Source organism: Callionymus lyra, chromosome 14, assembly GCF_982586985.1.
Source record: "Callionymus lyra chromosome 14, fCalLyr1.hap1.1, whole genome shotgun sequence".
Classification (NCBI taxonomy): Eukaryota; Metazoa; Chordata; class Actinopteri; order Syngnathiformes; family Callionymidae; genus Callionymus; species Callionymus lyra.
The window spans coordinates 11686664-11705397 of record NC_141831.1 but is presented as its reverse complement, the minus strand read 5'-3'; the positions used below and the strand labels follow the sequence as shown (position 1 = coordinate 11705397).

At 34.5% G+C, this 18734-nt stretch overlaps 1 protein-coding gene across 1 annotated transcript in view; it reads left to right on the top strand.

The window, feature by feature from the left end:
• ophn1 (oligophrenin 1) overlaps window positions 1-18734 on the top strand; it is a 46973-nt gene that overhangs the window by 18687 nt on the left and 9552 nt on the right. The window contains exons 11-18 of the mRNA XM_087807341.1: window positions 2444-2522; window positions 8524-8557; window positions 8696-8758; window positions 12435-12509; window positions 13879-13963; window positions 14049-14107; window positions 16150-16255; window positions 16337-16496. Coding sequence (XP_087663467.1) covers window positions 2444-2522; window positions 8524-8557; window positions 8696-8758; window positions 12435-12509; window positions 13879-13963; window positions 14049-14107; window positions 16150-16255; window positions 16337-16496 — 661 coding nt within the window. The remainder of the gene's footprint in view (window positions 1-2443; window positions 2523-8523; window positions 8558-8695; window positions 8759-12434; window positions 12510-13878; window positions 13964-14048; window positions 14108-16149; window positions 16256-16336; window positions 16497-18734) is intronic.

Sequence of the window (18734 nt, the reverse complement as noted above, 5' to 3'; positions counted from 1 at the left end):
AAACAAAAAGAATAACACATACAAACACATGCTTCACAAAGAATAACACATACAAACACATGCTACACAAAGACTAACACAAACGAACACATGCTACACACAGACTAACACAAACGAACACAAGCTACACAAAGAATAACACATACAAACACATGCTAGACAAAGAATAACACAAACAAACACAAGCAACACAAAGAATAACAAATACAAACACATGCTTCACAAAGAATAACACAAACAAACACATGCCACAAAAGGATAACACAAACAAACACATGCTAGACAAAGAATAACACAAACAAACACATGCTACACATACAAACACATGCTACACAAAGAAAAACACATGCTACAAAAATAATAGCACAAACAAAAACATGCTACACAAAGAATAACGCATACAAACACATGCTACACATACAAACACATGCTACACAAAGAAAAACACATGCTACAAAAATAACGCATACAAACACATGCAACACAAATAATAGCACAAACTAACACGGTTTAAATAAAAGTTTGCACAGAAAAAAACACAATTAAGGGATGTGTAAAATACATAGAGCCACACATAAGGCAACACAAACAAATGAGATACATGACTGCAACAACAAAATACAAATGACTATCAAATATCTCCATGTTGAGCCAAAAGAAAAAGAAAAAAACACACAAAAAAAGGAAAAGGTCAACAAAAAAACAAATATAACTTAAAATAATATATCATATTTTTATAAATCATTCTTTTCTAAAATGAATGATTAAAGAAATCACTTCAACTTGAGTAGGAATGAATATTTACACAAAGAACAAATAAAAAAAGGAAAAAATAATGATGTATAGAGTTAATAAAATAATGAATACAAACTAAAAACCGTCACAAACATGTCACTCTGACCTCATTAGGGCCACATGACTGAATCCATGAGGCCCTTGTGGCAACAAAGTCAAATTCAAAGATCATATAACCAGGTCGCGCTCCGGTCGCACAATGAAACACAACTGGTCACACAACTGGTCACACAACTGGTCACACAACTGGTCACACACTCGCGCCTACGGAGAATTTCTCAATCAACCTCTGTATGTTTTGGGATTGTGGGAGGAAACCAGAGTGAACCCACACAAGCACATGGAGACCACACGAACCTGGGCAGGGTTGGGCAAATCAATTTCCTCAGGGGCCACATTATATACGATTACTGTCATAAGGGGCCGTCAAGCAAAAAGAAAAAACAGACAATAAAGAATAAATAACAGAGGAATCCTTTAATAGGCTTTAGTGTTATTGTTATTGTATATGAATAAATTTTAACGTGTATTTTATTTAATGATTGTAAAAAAAAAAAAAAGGTAATTTAATGTATTTTTTAATGAAAAATAAAGTATTTCAAACGCATTATGCCATAAAATAAGTAATATAATTTAACAATAAATTCCATTTTAAAATGTGATAGTAATGTTTTTTTTAATTTTCAGAGCTTTTCTAATAAAAATAAAGTCGAAATAAAAATCCTTAACAAGTCACATGTAGTAATGTACTAGTAATAAAATGGTTAGATGACCATCAGAAACAATAAAAAACGGTCAGTTTCATAGTATTATTTTGACCTAATGTGGGCCCTAATCGATAAGGTTGCAGGGGCCACACTTTACATGGGTCTATTGTAGGGATTTTGTATTTATTGCCTGTCCAAAAAGTTAGTGAATATATAAAATAAATCGTTTTTAAATTAGATAAAAATAAATAACTTTTCTTTTTAAGCTTGATTTTATTACTTGATTTTATACTTTTCGTTCCTTTTATTTTTGCTTTACAGCCACTGTATACAATGTGGCCCCTAAGGAAATAATTACCCATCACTGCTATACACACAAACATCCAAACTAAGGACCACATTTATCTTTTAGTCAATAGATTAATTTAAAATCTGCTAAGATTGAACACACGGAATAAAACATTGTGATTATGATGAAAATAAATGCAACTTTTCCTAAATAATTAAACAGAAAAGTTAATTCAAAAGCCTCATAAAAAGGAACTTCACGTCAAAAAATATCGACACCTGACTCCTGAAATGAAAAGCGAAGTTAATTTCTGACTTTATGAAGATTTCGATAGTAACTAGATGAAAGCGGATTTTGGGGGGAAAAGCAGCAGTTGTTCTAGTTAACAATTAATTCTGTCGCCTACAAGCTGTAATATTTGGCAGCAGAGCGAGCGAAGCCGTTTTCATCTCCTCTCTTAATACGCTCCACATTCTCATCACTTTAATTAACCGCGGGAATCAAACGCACCTTCACCTCGGCCTCCGCCACAGGTTGTTATATGTTGTGTGGAAGAAGAAGACGGCGGCGTGCGGTTGTTGTGCATTTTCAGGCTGAATAATTTAATTGCAACCTTTTGCCTCTTTAATGGCATTTGTTACTGTTTCCATAGAAACGCACCCGTCACTTTCCAGGCTCTTTCGGAGGGAGACAGAAAGTTGTGGATGGAGGCCATGGATGGAAAAGAGCCTGTGAGTTTATTAAGCTTGTTTCCTGCTCATCTCATTCCATTTTATCTCACACTGTTATAATTTATCCTTTCCCCCGCCGACCGGCTATTTCGTGGGGATGATTTTTTCATCTGGGTCCGAAAAAATGGTTTTGAATCGAGTCGCGGAATAATCCGAGTACATTATCGACTTCGCCACTTAGAAGGGAAAATGGATTCTACGGCGTCTTCGCTTAGAAATAGTTCGTTACATGATTTTTCCAACAAGACATCATTAGATTTACTGTAATACAGTGTTGACAAAAAATACGCAATACAATTTCGTTGATTTTCGAAGGCGGACACCAAATTTGTAGAGGTGTGTATTGAAAAGAATCTGGCCAAAGATGCATATCACGATACAGGGGAAACAATACGATATATTGTGATACTGTAGTAACAAGGATATATTTGTAGTATTGTCGAGTACTTGACAATACTGGTGTTGCAGAATTTACAGACCACATGACTCTTGACGAAGTCGTTACTGATTTCATTTGTTTTGAAACCAAAATATGTCCAAACATCAGCTTTAAAAGCTGCTGGAGTCGACTGTATCCTCTCGTCCTCAGTCCAAGATCTCAAGGGATTTCCTTCGTTCCTTTAGCTGTAGAAGACGTAAGGACTGCTGACATCTTGCGTCCTGAAGTTTAATAGCCACACAAATTTTTTTACAATCGTTGGTAATATTTGTATTTTATTTTTTAGAAATCAAATTATTTGATTTTAACATAAACTTTATTGAAATATAAACCATACAATAACTATGATAGAAATACTATTACAGACCACTTGACCCCTGACGATGTCGTAACTGCTCATTTGTTTTTAAACCAAAATATGTCCAAACATCAGCTTTAAAAACAGCTGGAGTCAACTGTATCCTCTCGTCCTCAGTCATCACTGGGATCTAACAGGATTTTCTTGTTCTCTTAGCTGCAGAGGAGGACGTAACGGCGATAGTTTAATTGCAAATGGTATTATTTGCAAGTAATTTGTAATTTAAAAAAAATCAAATTAATGTATTTTACACAAACTTTATTGATATATACCAAACATTGACTACGATAGTTATGCAATTTACAGACCACATGACTCTTTATGAAGTTGTAACTGCCTTCATTTGTTCTGATACCAAAATATGACCAAACATCATCTTTAAAAGCTGCTGGAGTCGACTGTATCCTCTCGTCCTCAGTCATCGCCGAGATCCCAAGGGATTTCCTTGTTCCTTTAGCTGTAGAAGACGTAACGACTGCTGACATCTTGCATCCGGAAGTTTAATAGCCACACAAAAAAATGTACAACCGTTGGTAATAATTTGATTCAAACACAAACTTTATTGAAATATAAACCATACAATAACTATGATAGAAATACAATTATAGACCACATGACTCTTTACAAGTTGGAACTGCTATCATTTGTTTTTTAAACCAAAATATGTCCAAACATCACATCTGCTGAAGTCGACTGTATCCTCTCGTCCTCAGTCATTTTTAAAAATTGAGATTGACACAAAATATGTATGAATAAGTGCTGATGTTATTAAAAAAAATGTATTATTAGATTTTGCATATATACGATTCAATTAATCTTGATTAATATGCGATTAATTGCGATTAATTATTATAATATTTGCCCAGTGAGTAGTAAATATACATTTTTTATGCCCTCGACTTGAAAATCCTGTTATAATATTTAGTTTAGATTTAATTATACTATTCATTTCTAGTAATAAAATATGGTTATCTGATTTTTGTATTCATTTCCCTCAAAAAAACTGAAGTAAATAAATGCATTTATTGTACGTTTGCTTAGTACGTGACAAAACGGAGCCAGCGTTGGAAAAACAACACAACACCGTATTTTATTATATATCATCACCAGAAAAACACAGTCCTAAATACTCTCTTTTGAGTTTTAATTAACTCCTACAGACGGTTTCAAATCCACACTTTCTCTTCACTCCGGCGTTCCTGCGCGACTTCTGCGTGTCATGAAAATTGCAAAAGTCTCTTCCACCCACTTAGATCAAATATTCAGAGCTTCTTGAGGGATTCTAGCGAAACGCCAACGTCTGATCGGGACCTTCCGATGCGTTTAATTGTCTCGAGGTGGCGAATGTTTAGTCGCCTGGAAAAAAAGCTTGACTCTCATCCGGTCAGTTTTAGTATCTTCGTTCTCTTCCCCGCGAGTGCGTTTTATCATAAACGCTCTCCGGCCCATAATTGCCGTGGACCCGAGCCCACAACAACCGTCTCCGTTTGTTTTGGAGGCCAACGCATTTTCGGGGTCCGAGGGATTCACTTAAATTTTCCCACAAATCACCGGTTTCTCCGACGCACCTCGGAGCTTCACCTTTGTGCGGTTTTCCTACTCGTGAAAAGATTTTGGCGGCGAAGTGGCTTAAAAAAAAAAGACGGATACTTTTTAACAAACTCACTGACTGCGTCTGCGTGGCTGTTTTTGTCGTTGCGCTCGTATCAGTAGATCAAATTTACGGTTCCTAACTCACCGGGCCAGGCTTCTGTCTTCATCCGTTTTGTGTTGAACTGTGGATTTATGTGTCATTTGCAAGACAATAAAAAAAAATGTATTTAAGCCAGACTTTTAAACAGATTCTAGGCAATGATCTTGAATGTTGGTTTCATCTTTAAGGCATTTCAGGGCTGCAGGTTTTCCCCTGGCTTTTGTTGTGCACAGTTACCATGGTTACAGGTGTTTATCTTTGCACTACACACCTCTAGACGTTCACACACACACACAGAGAGTGGCTCTCCTTGGTAAATCAGTTGTCATTTCCAAATTGTGCTTTTCTGAACCGCCGCTCTCATCCCGACATCTCTCACCTGCATCAGCCAGTACTCAGTCACACCCTTCATCCACTAAAATATTCTCTGCCATTTTGGCAAAGTGGAGAAAGCCCCCCCCCCCCCCAAAAAAAAAAAAAAAAATGCCACGACTCACTCACAATGAAAGCTATGGATTTAACCTGGGATTACAGCCTTTTTAAAATGGATAACATGTAACGTAGATTAATAATGTCTGGGAAAAAAACTCTCGGCCGAGATCTTAGAAATTATGAATTCTTTCGGCCTCATTTTTTCCAGCTGGGTTTTTTTAATCGGATGCCAAACACATTGAAAACATGAGCGAGTAAAGTGATGGCTTAAAAATGTGCTGAATAGAAAACAGATATTGTAAAGTACCGTCTCTTGCCTGAACATTATTTTGAAAAGCCTGAGAAAATTTATTTTTTAAAAAGGAGTAAAATGTAAAATTGTTCCTCATGCAATTTTCATATTTATCAGAACAGTAACGATGGGAGCTCTTTAATGTGTACTTTACATGACCAATAAATATAAGTAAGTGAGTAATGGTTATTTGTAAAGTGCCTTTCACAGACCAGGGTCCCAAAGTGCTTACACAACAAAATAATACACGGTAAAAAATACCTACAAATTGAAAAACTTTAAAGAAAATTGGACTTATTAAAGGATTTATTTGGCTATGATTTCATTCATAAGGAATTCAACCTTAATTATTATATTTTTAATGAAGAAATTTAGCATTTCGAGAGTTTATAGTTTTTTCATAGTTTTCTGTCCCCATTTACATAATTTATAATTTTAAAATATTATATTCAGTATTTTTATATATATCTTTTAGCATTTAGCTTTTTCCCGATCTACATTGTGTATAGTTATAGTTTATATTTCATTTCTGTCCCTATTTACATTATATTATAATTTATACATTATTAACATTATTTATATATTTTCGGAGCATGGAGCTGCCCAAAAATGTTTTATGTTTTTCACCAAAAAGATCGATAATATAATATTGGGTATCAGGTAATAACATAATCAATCAGTAACATGTATTGTACATGTACAATATTGCGATCAAAAAATAATTATTATGTTATTACATAATAGTGAATTATAACGTTATTACATGATACTGATTGATTACGTTATAACAAGATAGTGAATTATTATGTAATTACATGATAATGAAGTACTACGGTATTACATGATACTGATTGATTATGTTATAACAAGATAAATTATACAATAAATGATATTATTTAAAAGGGGCCAAAAAAGTTACTATAAACTCTCTTAAGAATGAAATTTTGGCTTCATTTTTTGATCCCAAAAAACAGTTCTTGGTTTATGTCTCCATTTATCTTTGTGACGATCTGCTTGTTAACAAGATGATCAAACAGTTAAAGGCTTGTTACTCATGTTTGATTCCTGCTACACTCTAGTAAGTAAAGGAACCAAAACAAAAGTAGAACTCCACCAAAAAAAAATAATATTATTGAATTATGTACTGATACTTTGGGTGTTTTATGCTTCTAAGAGACAAGTTTAAAAATAATGAACACCAGAATGTTCCTTTACTATATAAAAAAAGAAAATCTGAATTTGAATAATCTCTTTCTTTGCTCGACCACATTTTTTATTCAAATCGATGAAAAGAAAAAAGAAAAGGTGACACTGTTTAATCCTCTTAATGGGGAAGTTTGATTGGAGCAGTTATGACTGTGCTAAAAAAGCAGCTCTGGGTTCAGCGTCTTGCTCAAGGACACCAGAAGATAATGAAGATGCGATGGAGATAAATCTCACGTCATAACACCCGCCAGCACTCAGCTGTGTGCCCCCCCACACCACCCCGATTTATGGCAATGATGTCAGGGATGGAGGATGTTACTAGTGTTTGGGTGAAGACCTAAAGACCTGCTGAAAGTAGTAATTATTGGTCCATGAGCAGAAACCACTAAAAAGGGTTATTATAAAAGTAGACAGCTTGTACATTATAACTTGTGGAATATTATATATATATATATATATATATATATATATATATATATTGTTTTTATTACTATTTTATTATTCATAATAGTTTTTATTTAAAATTAAAGTATTTTTAATACATGATGATGATAATAAAAGTGTATATTTCTGTAAACATTCATCAAGTGCTTACATAAGTTATTTATCTTTGTCAGTAAAAAGCGCAGTTTCATAAATAATTGAATGAAATAGTTTATTCATTTAATAAATAAATATTGTGTCTCTCTGACATGTCTTTTGGGCCGTTTCCTGTCAAAACATGTTTCATTTATAATTTAACGGAACTTTAGGTAAAGTTAGCAAATAATACCGATAAAAAGCAAGTTGAAAAACAATTTTTTAAATATTCTGTCACACTTCCATATCCATCCATCCATCCATCCATCCATCCATCCATCCATCCATCCATCCATCCATCCATCCATCCATCCATCCATCCATCCATCCATCCATCCATCCATCCATCCATTTTATAAAAAATAATGAAATACTTAAAAAATATTCCAATTTTCAACATTGGAAATGTTAAATCCATCCATCCATCCATCCATCCATCCATCCATCCATCCATCCATCCATCCATCCATCCATCCATCCATCCATCCATCCATCCATCCATCCATCCATCCATCCATCCATCCATCCATCCATCCATCCATCCATCCATCCATCCATCCATCCATTCAACCATAAATAAAGCTAACTAGTAACTATGGCTAAAACTAGGTTACATAAATGTCTTATTTCTTGCTTAAATGACAGAAAAATATTGGTAACTAAAAAAAGAAACTCAAGTAAAAATCGTTCCCTGAGATGTAAAGCGAAATAAGCATCTTGTTAAAAATCTGTTTCTACTGGATCTACCTGTGGATTCCCCTAACAAGACCTCTTGACGGCTGCAGACAACGACCTCCGACCCATATTAGTCCAGAAAAACACTTCAGTCTCAAGGCAAAAGAAAATTACCACAGAAAAAAAATACAAATTCATGAATTTTGCGAAACCAACCCTGTTTCAGTAAACGATTCAAACAAACCAGCACGGCTTCACATCTGTTTTATTTCATACTTTACTCCGACAGATTCGTGAATTTATGTCTCATTTTCTTTCTGGTTTCAGATCTACCACTCGCCCATCCACAAGCAGGCGGAAAGTAAGTCTGAAACATCAGACTGACACAGTAATGATTGAAAACCACCGGCTCTGCCTGTTATCATAGACGTTATATAACTTGAGGTTCTGCTAAATCCTCACTTATTTCTCTTTTCTTTTTTTTTTTTCTTCCCCGCAGTGGAACTGAATGAAGTTGGCTTCAGGTTTGTGAGGAAGTGTATCAACTTCATTGAGACCAAAGGTGGGTGTTTTTCATTAATGGTTACAGTTTTATTTTCGCCTTCAAATTCATAACAAGAATTACTGCCTTTTCTCGGTAGACAAATCGATCATGAAATAATTAGAGTTTCTGGGCTAGTGTGACTTTTTACTTCAGTATTTCTTTACACTAGGAGTGAATGGGTGTCTAACAGGAGTTACTTAAATTAGAGTTATATCAATTCTTTATTATCTTTCTTAGGAAAATTAAATGCACAAAGAAAAGTGTATTTAATAAGGAAATAAAATAAAATTCACCTTAATTTTTCCTTAATTCTTAATTATTTAATTGTCACGGAAGTTCCAAAAGGAGATAAAACATTTTATTGAAACAAAGTAAAACTAACAACAAAAATGATGATAAAATAAATATAATAAATGAAAATAAACACAAAATAATGATAAATATATCAAAAACACTATTTTAAAAATATTTTTTAATATTACTAATATAAGTGCACACACCATGCAGGTAGAAAACGCATATATTCACTTTAAATTCCGAATTTCCAAAAGTATGTCACTCATGTCGCGTTGAGAGAAGGTCCCGCCTCTCCGTTAAAATGATTGGTTACACTTTTGTCATGAGGGCGGAGTTAAATATCCAGCTTGTAGTTTACAGGAGGAAAACAAGAAGAAAGGAACTGACTTGGAGGAAATGTGTTTGCAGGGAAAATATAAATCAGGGGTTTTCGGAATATGGTTTTTGGAATTGCAGAACATAAATTGAATGTATCTATTTCTGTGTTTTTATACACATTTCTACGTGTATTTATTATCCCTTTAGCAATATGAATACGTATATTTATATACATTTAAACATATTTCTTATTTTTATATATATATATATATATATATATACGTATACATACATTTGCATTTGCATTGTCATTTGCATATACATTTACATATACAGACACATATACATATACACATACATACATATTCATACAAACGAATAAATACAGACATATACATACAAACAAATAAATACAGACATACATATACAGACATACATATTCATACATATACAGTCATACATATACATATACATACATATTCATACAAACAAATAAATACAGACATATACATATATACATATTCATACATATACATACATATACATACATATTCATACAAACAAATAAATACAGACATACATATACATATATACATATTCATACATATACAGACATACATATACATATACATACATATTCATACAAACAAATAAATACAGACATATACATACATACATATTCATACATATACATACATATACATACAAACAAATAAATACAGACATACATATACATACAGTATATACATATTCATAAATATACATACAGTATATACATATTCATAAATATACAGACATACATATACATATACATACATATTCATACAAACAAATAAATACAGACATATACATACATACATATTCATAAAAACAAATAAATACATACATATACATACATATACATACCCTGCCCTGATGTCCTCTCCAGGGTGTCCCCTGCCTCTCACCCGAAGAAACTGGGCTCCAGCGGTATAGAAAATGAATGAATTATATATGTGTATATATATATAAATATATATATATATATATATAAATATATATATATATATATATATACTGTATATTCCCCTTCTTTTCTTGTCTTTATTTTCAATCGCTTTTTTATGACTTAATCCTGGCACTCCTTGTATTCCATACGTGCCCAATTCTTGAAGCTTAAATTCAGGAAATGGCTGACTTTTGTCTAAACATGAGTCTTTAGCGAAGCCAGCGTTTCACTGCTAAGTTGGCCGCGGCCCCGCCTGTCAGGATCACGAATGAATAAATGTTGCAAAAGAACGCTCGCTCACAAAGGTTTTCCAAAAAAGTTTTTTTTAGCGAACAGTGTCATCGGGAATTCAGGCTCCCTGACCGCTTAATCAAGCTCTGCCTGAAGAATGCTCTGAAAAATGATCTCCGACTACATCTGGATCCACATCCACACAAGTCTTAATTCTCCTGGAGACAGTGAAGATGAAGACATGATCTATTTACTCGGCGGTATTTAGTCTGGTCAGCTTTGATCGCTGGCGTTGAGGTCGACATTTTTTTTTGTTCATGTCACTTTTGAAAGGGTGTCGGTTCTTAAACGAAAGAATCTTCATCTTCAAGTCATGGATCGTCACGGATATTGTGGCGACGAAGGGCAGTTTTTCTTTTGTGGTGCTTGACGACAGCAGGGTCCAGGCCTCAACAGTTCTGGCCCAGATTGGGTGTAGCAGGAAAAGTGGGTGGACCACATGATGAGCGCCACCATGTTCAAGAAACATCCCTGGAGGCAGAAGAGAAAGATGAATAAAGGGCGGGATCTTTTTTTTCTCTCTCTCTCTCGTTATTTCTTGTTGGCTCTATTGGCTGGAAATGTACTTTTGTTTGAACAAATATAATTATAACAATAAGACCGAAAGCTTAAAAACAAGTTTTTTAAGTATCAGAAAATAAAAACAAGGCAATTAAAATGTTTAAATCGAATTTTAAAAAGTCTTAAAAATGGGAACACATGATAAGGAAAGATATAATGTTAGTTTTCAATCTTAAATAACTGGTATTATTTGGTTTATTTTGAACAAGAACTTTTTATTTCATCAGCTCGATCAAATGAAGGTTTTTTTACTCGGCTAAAAAGTCATGTTTCCTTCATGTCAAAATAAACATTTGGGTAAAAATGTCGCTAAACCTATGTAATAACTGTGGTTTTTTTTTGTGATTTTTGGGTTTGCAAATGTTTTTAATTGAACTTGCATTAAAGCTGAAGGAACCCTGTTTCATTTAAAAATGTTTTTCTCACTACTAACATTGCAATGACCAAAAATGTGCTTTTAGGCCTTCCAGGTGTGGTTTGTTACATGATACACACAGGAGTTACTTTATCATCAGGTTTTCTTTTTGTTTTAAAATAATATTTGTCTTAAAAAGGACGTTTGTTTTAGGCTTTTTTCGCTCCAAAGGAATCGCAATTTTCATGCTTCATGGCCCCTAACAGCCACTGTATAAAATGTGGCCCCTGTGACAATGTAATTACCCACCACTCAAATAGAGTTGGTGTTCTACTCACCACAGGTTTATATTTTCCAGTTAACTTGACCTAAAATGAATCAAAACTAGATGTATTTGACTGTTTTTTTGAGAGGGTGGGGAGCTTACCCCTGTGTTTAGAGCCTAGGAGGATAGGTTGGGGGTCTGAAGAGAGAGGGGCCTAAGGATAGAGGTCTTGTTTTAAAGGGGAGGTAGCTGTCTGCAAAGTATGGGCTTGAGAGAGCAGGTGGAGGGGCCTGAGAAGACGGGTCTGCAGCCAGAATATTTTGCATGGATGGTTTAGGACCACTGTCTTATGTAATTGAATAATGAACTCAAAAAAAAAAACTTTCACGGAGACTCTCAAATATGTTCCTCGTAAAATAACGTGATAAAAATCAACGAGTCGGACACGGAACATTGTACAAACACGAAGCCGTAAAAGTGAAAATTACGATCAGATCGCGAGACTTGTATCCACATTTGAGACGAGAGAGAAGAAGCGCATGTTTGAATTTAACCGACCGTGTATTTGTTTTTGTTTTTTTTACATTTTTTATTTAACCTTCCTTTTTGCTCTTCACAGGAGTCACACAAGAAGGCGTTTACAGAACCGTTGGCAGCAACATCCAAGTGCACAAGCTCTTAAATGCCTTCTTTGGTAAAGAAACACTCACGTTACTGTTCTCCTCCCTCGTTCCACGTTCTTCAGGGTTTTATGAATGAAGGAACCGAGTCGCTGCAGGGACGTCGTATACGTCATATTTACCGTGACGGGCTCGACTGCAGCTCAAACGATTACTTTTTTTTTTCCAACGTCCTTGAGAGTGAACTGGTTCAGATCTGGCGGTCGAGGCGGTTACTTCGTTGTAAATAAACCGTCCGAGGAGTTGAAAAGAGAAGCCAATGAACATGTCAACAATAGAGACTAAAAGCATTCGGATGTTTTCTTTGTTTACACTAAAGAAGTCCCCGGTTCTTGCCAGATTCTAAAAGGCTATTTTCGTGGATGAGCGAGATCCCACGATTTCGCATTTACTGCACTTTTTAAAAAAATCCACCGCACACTTGATTAAAGAGTCGGCTCTGAAAAAAATATACACCGCAAACATTCTGTTGCCTTAAAAACATGGAGCTGGTGACTCAACAAAACTAATTTTTCCGCTTTTTTAAAACTTATTTTGGTGAAAATGTAACAAGAGTTTAAGTAACTCTTTACTTCCTTGTTTAAAAGTGTGGAAAACATTTTAACCTACAACAGGGTTGATTTATGAAGTAAGAAGGCAAAAATATTTTTATATTTTTTGGCAATATTGTAAAAGAAACTAGGAATTCAAAGTTGTGTAGATAACTTATAAAAATGAATGGAATAAATACAATAATATAAATAATTAAAATGAACACTAGTTATTTTATTTTCATATATTTTCATTTAATTATTTGTTTTTCATGTACCAACTTTAATGTTAAAGTCACTTGTTTAAATTATATTATTAATTAATTATTTATATTAATTTAATTCCATTTTATAATGTATAGACACCAATAGAATATATAATATAAAAGTATATGTATATTTTTTCAGATACTGTTATTAAAGAAAATGCACATAGACATACAAACATAAGAGACTATAATTCAAAATAATTTTAGAAATTAAATAATAATAATAATAGTAATACATTTTTTTCCTCTTAGATAATAACACAAATTGAATCAATCAATCAAAGGGGTCAAATACGGGTCCTATGTTTTATATATGAAGTTAAAAAATGACTAAAATGTATAATCTATAAGACGTTTAAACCCTTGTAATATCTCCGGGTCAAGGTGACCCGAAGCCCCGAAAACAAAAGTGTTTGAGGTATCCATGGTGTAGCTGAATGGGCCTCCCTGTGACCTTGACCCAGAGGTAACACGAGGGTTAAAGAGACTTTTTAAAATCATATTTGTCATATTATAATTGTGACTTTTCTTCTCATTAATCAACCAATGGCATGTTAAAAAAATGTGTTTTTGTTTTGTCACAGATCACAACAACCCCGGCGACGTTGATCTTTACGGCAACGACTGGGACGTGAAAACCATCACCAGTGCACTTAAGTTTTATTTAAGGTATTTTAACTTCATATATAAACTGATCATGAACATAAAGGCTGGTTATATGTTTGTCGTCAAGTAAGTGATACTTTGCACACAGGACTCTGTCGGAACCTCTGATGACCTTCAGAATCCACCGGGAGCTCATGGGCGCCGCAAGTAAGATTTGAAAACATCTCAAGTTTAGTTTAGTTGCTTTTATTCTTTGAGGATCATAAGATGTTACTTAACCATGAGTGTTAAACCAGTCGCAGGTCTTAAACTAGTCAGGGCAGTGTCTGAATCTAGTCATGCGTTTGTGTTAAACTAGTCACAGGTTGTGTTTCCAAAAAGTCACAGGTGCATCTTGAAATAGTCATAGGTGTGTTTAAACTAGTCACCGACTTGTCTTAAACTAGTCACAGGCTTGTCCGAAATTAGTCACAGGATTGTCTAAGACTAGTCACAGTTTTGTCTTGAACAAATCACAGGCTTGTCTTAAACTAGTAGCAGGTTTTTCTCAAACTAGTCACTGGTTTGTTTTAAACTAATCACAGACTCGACTTAAACTAGTCAGGGGCTTGTCTTAAACTTGTCACAGGTGTTTCTCAAACTAGTCACTGTTGTAGTTTAAACTAGTCACTGGTTTGCTTTAAACTAATCACAGGCTCAACGTAAACTAGTCAGGGGCTTGTCTTAAACTTGTCACAGGTGTTTCTCAAACTAGTCACTGTTGTTGTTTAAACTAGCCACTGGTTTGTTTTAAACTAATCACAGGCTCGACTTAAACTAGTCAGGGGCTTGTCTTCAACTAGTCACAGATTTATCTTAATCTAATCACAGTCTTTTCTTAAACTATTCATAGACTTGTTTTAAACTAGTAGCAGGTGTAGCTTAAACTAGTTACGGGCTTGTTATAACTAGTCAGAGTTAAATCTTAAACTAGTCTCAAGTGAATCATGAACTAGTCACAGGTTTTCTGTAACTAGTCAGAAGTACATTCAAAAGCTGCATTTGGTTTAAACTAGTCAGAGGCTTGTCTAAAACTATTAACAGGTATATTTTAAACTAGTCACCGACTTGTCTTAAACTAGTCACAGGCTTGTCCGAAATTAGTCACAGGATTGTCTAAGACTAGTCACAGTTTTGTCTTGAACAAATCACAGGCTTGTCTTGAACTAGTAGCAGATTTTTCTCAAACTAGTCACTGGTTTGTTTTAAACTAATCACAGACTCGACTTAAACTAGTCAGGGGCTTGTCTTAAACTTGTCACAGGTGTTTCTCAAACTAGTCACTGTTGTAGTTTAAACTAGTCACTGGTTTGCTTTAAACTAATCACAGGCTCAACGTAAACTAGTCAGGGGCTTGTCTTAAACTTGTCACAGGTGTTTCTCAAACTAGTCACTGTTGTTGTTTAAACTAGCCACTGGTTTGTTTTAAACTAATCACAGGCTCGACTTAAACTAGTCAGGGGCTTGTCTTCAACTAGTCACAGATTTATCTTAATCTAATCACAGTCTTTTCTTAAACTATTCATAGACTTGTTTTAAACTAGTAGCAGGTGTAGCTTAAACTAGTTACGGGCTTGTTATAACTAGTCAGAGTTATATCTTAAACTAGTCTCAAGTAAATCAGGAACTAGTCACAGGTTTTCTGTAACTAGTCAGAAGTACATTCAAAAGCTGCATTTGGTTTAAACTAGTCAGAGGCTTGTCTAAAACTATTAACAGGTATATTTTAAACTAGTCACAGGCTTGTCTCAATCTAGATACTGGTGCTTCTAAAACGAGTTACTGGTGTAACTTAAACTAGTTACTGGTCTAGTTTTAACTCATATTTCTCAGAGATAAATCTTAAACCAGTCACTGGTTCCACTCACAGTTATTCACAGCTGTTGCTTTAACTATTTGCAGTTGTGACTTCAACTGGTCTCGATCGAGAAAAAAACGTTTTTCCACAGTTGTGTCTTGAATTAGCCAAAATACTGTCTGTGGTTAGTAGCACATGTGCTCCGGACGACTCACAGCTGTTTGGGAAGTAACTAGGAATATATATATATATATATAAGTGTTTATACCCTAAATTCCTAAGAGTCACTGACGTCTATCACGAGTTCTAAGTCTCAGATTTACATAATCAGAATCATGTTTTGCCTGTTATGTAAAAACAAAACAGGATTTTTTTAGTCTTATTTCCCTTTTGTGTTTTTGTCTAATTACAGAGTCAGATAATCTGGACTTTCGATTATCAGAAATCCATTCGCTCACTCACAAACTTCCAGAGAAGAACCGTGAAATGCTGGAGATGATAATAAAACATTTGGTCACGTGAGTTGTTTTTTTTTTTTCTTTCTTTCGAACCACGAAAAGGTCGTTGAGTTTGACGTTTGAGTTTGTTGTCGTCGACAGAGTTTGCAGCCACAGCGAAGACAATCGAATGATTCCGTCCAACATGGCCGTGGTGTTCGGGCCGACGCTCATGAGGGCGGAGGCGGAAACCGTGGCGGCCATGTTGGACATCAAGTTCCAAAACATCGTGGTGGAGATTCTGATCGAGGACTACAAGAAGGTTAGTCTTTCATTAATGACTATTATTAGTACAAATTGTTGATATTGACCTATTACGATAAGGGCTGTAATATCTCGATAAAGAAAACAAAAATATAAATGTATATGTTTATGTAAGTAAGTAAGTAATTAGTATTTATAGAGCGCTTTTTGTCCAGACCAGGGTCGCAAAGCGCTTAAACAATCAAAAAATAACCGATAAAAAAAATACTTAATAGGTCAAGACAACACAGAGACAAACATAAGAGTCTCAGAAAATCAAGGAAAAGCCTGAACGAATAAAAATGTGTTAAGCTTTTTTTTTGAAGGAGTCAGTAGTGTTTTTTTCATGGATTTATTGAAGTATCTTTTTGTTTATAATGTGTAAAATATTAATTTATTTACAATTTAAATGGAAATATTCATAGCGATCCCGGCGGTGACTAAGGATGAGAGGATACAGTCGTCTTAAGACGTTTTTATTTGTTCAGGCTTTTCCTTGATTTTCACGAACTCATGTTATCAGTGTAATCTTGACCTTTAAAGTATATACTTTATTTAATATTGTTTTGATTGTTTAAGCGCTTTGTGACCCTGGTCTGGAAAAGCGCTATATAAATAAAAATTACTGACTTACTTACATACTTTTTGGGCAATTTTGGTTTCAGAATGAAGGCAGTTACAACAAGAGTCATGTGGTCTGTAAGTTGTGCAACACCAGAGTCAAGTACTCAACAATACTACAGATATATCCTTGCCGCTGTATCATGATACTTTATCGTGATACATTCTTGCGAAACAATTGCATTGAGACTTCCAACTAAAAATGATACTCGAAGGAAATCAATCAAAAAGGAATGTTTGGTAAACGAGGACACGGATCATTCCAATATGTTGAGCCTTCCAAGATTAAAAAAACACATTTAAACTCGTATTTCCAGTTTAGTAAATACACATTCGAGTGGGTGACCATGAGTATTGCGAAAAAAGAAGTGTTTGTTTGATTGAGTTCGACACCCCTAAACTACTGTACAGGATCTCAGATGTCGGTTCCCTCAAGTGTGTGACTCATGCGAAGTCCCGGCGGCTCGTCTGTGGGATTCTTAAGACTTAATGGAGGTTTTCGTTCACATGCTAGCGGTTAACTCTGTAGACTGGGCCGACCGCAGCCTGCATGACATGTCTTAATGTTCAACATCACAGGGAAACAAAATTCCCTCTCCAAAGACGTAATTAACAACAGTGTCAAACTCGATTACACAACAAGTTTTTTTCTCGGGCTGAGCTAAACTATATGTATGTGGTTTAATGTTGAGTGTGTGTGGGGGGGACGGGGGGGGGGTTCAGACTGTAACCCCACAAAGTTGTGACCATAAAATACATCATTTAGTTTTCAAATACCAACATTTATATATCAACTTGCAAACAATGCATACCAGGTGCCACCCAGCAGCTCCCATTATGCTTTGCCGCCCAGCCAAACATTTACAGCTATTTGTAGAAAAATGTTGGCACCATAAGTAACATGTAATTATTATTAATTATAGTAACTCGTGTTTATCTGCTTTTCAAATAAATCACTTCTTTGCTACAAAGTGAACATTGAAAAGTAGATTTGATGGTTCCTGACTGCAGCTTGATTCTACTTTTTTTTTTGTATTTTTAGATATAAAGTATCAAGTAAAAAAACATCAGATTAGCAAAAGGATAACGAGGGCAAGAGACAACTGTAAACTTAACAGGAAGTATAAGTATGAGTACAATAATGTATTTTTTTGTCAAATTTGTTGGTTTGTATTAAGTATCTGCCTTAAACATAGTTTTTTTCTCTTTTGCTATACGACTTCCGTTTATAATCTTTGTGGAAAGAATCTGGCGATACAATACGCAATTACAATACTGTAGGAAATAGTTGTAGTATTGTCGAATACCCAAAATAAATTATAATAAAAAACTTTAACATTGGAAAAGTCAACCATTATATATTTTGATGGCACTGATATATCAAAAAGAATCTTAAAAAAAAGAAGACTTAAAAAGCAATTTATTAGGACTTTGTATCGGCAAGAATCTGGGGATATGATGTATTGTGATACTGTAGTAACGAGGATATATTTGTAGTATTGTCAAGTACTTGACTCTGGTGTTGCAGAATTTACTGACCACATGACTCTTGACGAAGTCGTTTATTTGTTTTGAAACCAAAATATGTACAAACATCAGCTTTAAAAGCTGCTGGAGTCGACTGTATCCTCTCGTC